This window comes from Emiliania huxleyi, assembly GCF_000372725.1.
Source record: "Emiliania huxleyi CCMP1516 chromosome Unknown EMIHUscaffold_1303, whole genome shotgun sequence".
NCBI classification, from domain to species: Eukaryota; Haptophyta; order Isochrysidales; family Noelaerhabdaceae; genus Emiliania; species Emiliania huxleyi.
The window spans coordinates 6,427-9,636 of NW_005201283.1; the positions used below are offsets into that span (position 1 = coordinate 6,427).

At 65.2% G+C, this 3,210-nt stretch overlaps 2 protein-coding genes across 2 annotated transcripts in view; one reads left to right on the plus strand and one right to left on the minus strand.

Annotated features, from left to right (window-relative positions):
- The window catches only part of EMIHUDRAFT_122496 (hypothetical protein), a gene marked incomplete at both ends in the record, with an annotated part of 8,288 nt that extends 6,402 nt beyond the window's left edge, over nucleotides 1–1,886 (minus strand). Inside the window, 4 exons of the mRNA XM_005788947.1 lie at nucleotides 99–1,020; nucleotides 1,110–1,171; nucleotides 1,324–1,516; nucleotides 1,692–1,886. Coding sequence (XP_005789004.1) covers nucleotides 99–1,020; nucleotides 1,110–1,171; nucleotides 1,324–1,516; nucleotides 1,692–1,886 — 1,372 coding nt within the window. The remainder of the gene's footprint in view (nucleotides 1–98; nucleotides 1,021–1,109; nucleotides 1,172–1,323; nucleotides 1,517–1,691) is intronic.
- An 846-nt stretch (nucleotides 1,887–2,732) lies between these two features.
- EMIHUDRAFT_252311 (hypothetical protein) overlaps nucleotides 2,733–3,210 on the plus strand; it is a gene marked incomplete at both ends in the record, with an annotated part of 1,365 nt that continues 887 nt past the window's right edge. The window contains 2 exons of the mRNA XM_005788948.1: nucleotides 2,733–3,042; nucleotides 3,138–3,166. Coding sequence (XP_005789005.1) covers nucleotides 2,733–3,042; nucleotides 3,138–3,166 — 339 coding nt within the window. The remainder of the gene's footprint in view (nucleotides 3,043–3,137; nucleotides 3,167–3,210) is intronic.

Below are 3,210 nucleotides of genomic sequence, written 5' to 3' on the forward strand. Positions count from 1 at the left end.
ATGAGCCTTTGTGCGCGCTCAGGAGAGGTGTGCTCGCTCAGAGGGAGAGAGCCAGGGCCAGTCGCCATTCCTTATGGGGGGAGGGGGGGGGCGCGCACCCGACTTCATGCGAACGAAAATCTTGTTGACCCCGAAGGGGAGCACCGCCGGGACGAGGGATGTCGAGCTTGGCGGCGGTGGCGGTGTTGGCGGAGTCGATGGAGGCGACGGCGGCGGCGGCGGCGACGGCGGCGGCGACGGCGGAGGCGACGGCGGAGGCGGCGACGGCGCCGATGAGGTGGAGGGCGGCGGCGGCGTGGGTGGCGGAGGTGAAGGCGGAGGCGACGGCGGCGGCGGTGGCGACGGCGGCGGTGGCGACGGCAGAAGCGAGGGCGGCGGCGGCGTGGGTGGCGGAGGTGAAGGCGGCGGCGGCGACGGCGGCGGCGGCGACGGCGCCGGAGGCGAGGGCGGCGGACTGGGCGGCGGCGGCGACGGCGGCGGTGGCGACGGCGGCGGTGGCGACGGCGGCGGCGGCGGCGGCGGCGGCGGCGACGGCGGCGGCGGGTGATACAACACTCTACGGGTGTAGGTGGCGAAGAGGAAGTTCCGGCCCGAGTCGTAGCCGTTGACTCCTGGCCCGACGGTGTACATGAGGTAGAAGTTCGACGTGTTCTTGTACTGGAAGCAGGCGAACTTCGGCATCGTCCAGCGGAAGGGCATGTACCAGAGCTCACTCTCGGGCGTGGTGCCGTCGTTGTTGGGCGCGGCATCGGGGTCCAGCCGGTCCGAGGTCCCCGACGACTCGTTGTAGATGCCCGACGCATTGTACTTCTCGCCTGGGGTGCACTCGATGTACTCGAACGGGTTGCCGTTGTTGGACACACCCGCGACCCAGGCGGAGTTGACGGTCTGCCGGAACTTGTTCCTGTGGTACCTTATGGTCTCGTCTGGGTGGTTAGCTTGGTCGGGATTCGGCACCTTGTTGCACGCGTTGCTCGTGTCGAGCAAGCCTTTTGCAGGCGATTGCCCAGGTATGGCCAGCTGAGGAGGAGGAGGAGGAGGGGGGGCGCAAGCGGTCAGCGGAGTGGCGTTGGGGCTGGTCGGATGGGGCGGGGGGGGGGGTCCGCCACCTCGCCGACATTTTCGTAGCGGACCACCTTCTTCTCGGGCGGCGAGTCAAAGTCGATGCAGTCTGCGCGCGGGGCGGCGGAGCAGCTGTGTGCTGCTGCAGAGAGACCGCTGCCTCAATTTCCGTTGGCCGCTCAGGAGAAACAAGCGCGCTAGCACCGGCCCATTATCCGCTCGCCGCGCTGTGCGGGAGAGGGGCAGCTGGGAGAGGCGCACCGCAGTTGTTGAGGTCGATGTAGAACTCATTGCTTGCGCCATTTGTGTAGATGAAAGGCCCCGTAATGCTCGACCACTCTGGCCAGCTGCCTGGCGCGTCTGGGTATTTTTCGGTGCCGTCTGGGTACTTGTAGTTGTCGAATGGTTCGGAGAGTATGCCAATGCCGCAACGATCCGATCCGATCCCAAACGCCTGGAGGCGGCGGTGATGTGCGGGAGGAGTGCGGGAGGAGGGGGAGGCGGAAGTGGCGGTGGTGTGGGACGGGTGGAAGGTAGCGTCTTATCGGGAGGCGCTTATGTGGGAGATCAGGGGGACAGTCGGCAAGGAGGCGGACGGCGACAGCGAGGGTGTTGGGGGGCGCTGGCACCGAATCACTTGAGCAGCCAGCGACGGCGTCGCTTCCAGGGAAGCCGGCCATGTTGTTGACGATCTCGGTGGAGAAGTCAAATTCGAGTCTCAAGCCATCCTCGCGATCAGCGCTCGGCCGTCGTCGCTCCGAGTGCGCACCGGCCGAGAGGCCGATTGCCGACAGCAGCATGGCGGCGTGCACCCTCGATTCCATGTTGTTCCGCCGGCCATCCTCAGGATGGAATTAGGCGGGCGGCTTCGTTTTCTTTTTACCTACCTCCGGCGAAGGGCCCGCCGGGGATCCAGTTTCCACTCCTCTGTGAGCCTGCCGATCACCTAGCCGCGAATCCCAGCCATCGAGCAGCGGCTAGCCCTAACTCGCACTCATCTGGGTGACGGACAATTCATTGGATGAGCATCAGCGAGCAGAGGTGCGTGTGCTGAATCTAGATCGCACGCCGTGGCATATGACTTGGGTAGGCGTGCGACCGCAGCGCGCCCGCCGAAGGCTCGACGCGGCGCGCGTGTCAGCCAGAAGTTTGCCAGTAGAGCGATCCTGGTCTTTCCGAAGACGAGCCCCGCGCCACGGGTGCCAGCCGTGCCTCCGCGGGAGCCGCCTCTCGAGCCGCGTCCCGCCGGCACTGTCCCTGAGTGCGTCCCGCCTTGGTTGGCGACACGCACTCGACGAGGTCAGTCCAGCCGACGGGAACGTGTCGCGCGCCGGCGACGAATGCGGCGTGGTGGGTGTGGGTACAAAGCGCCGCTTCGACGAAGCGAGGTTGGCAGGCGCCCCTCACGAGTCCGAGTCCCGTGCCCAGTGTTGTGCGAGAGCTTGTAAAATTCTTTTCGACGGTGTACCTGTGTTAGTGCCAGTGCGCGCCAGTCCCGTGCCCAGTGTTGTGCGAGGGAGTTTTGTTGTAAGATTCTTTTCGACGCCAGTTCCAGTTCGCACCTGTGTCGAGCCTGTGTGCTGTGAGAGAGAGTTCTTTTGTTTATATTCTTTTCGACTTCAGGCTCCCAATCAAGGACGCTGCTCCCCTCCCCCTGACCACCTTCGAAGATGGACTCCACGCTGAAAACCGCGCTTCCCAAGATCAATATTCTGGGACCGGACGACGCGGGCTATGACGAGGAACGCATGCGGTGCTGGAACAAAGACGTGATCCATCGGCCGGCAGCAATCGTGCAGCCGACCACGACCGAAGAGGTGAGCCAAGCTGTCAAGGTTGCATCGAGCAAGAAGCTGGACTTGGTCATCGCTTGCGGCCGGCACGGCCATGATTGCATGAAGGAAGGCGCGATGGTGCTGGACCTGGGCAAGATGACCGAAGTCACTGTCGACAAGAAGTCGATGACCGTCACTGTGGGCGGTGTGCAGCTGCCTCACCGCAGCATATGCCCCTCACCTGCACGCACGCATCTTGAGCGCCCGCCCGTCCGCATACCGTCCGCATGCTGTGGGCAGGCGGAGCCCGCCTCGGTGACATGGACAAGGTGTGCCAGCAGCACGGCGTGGCGTGCGTGACCGGCACGAACCC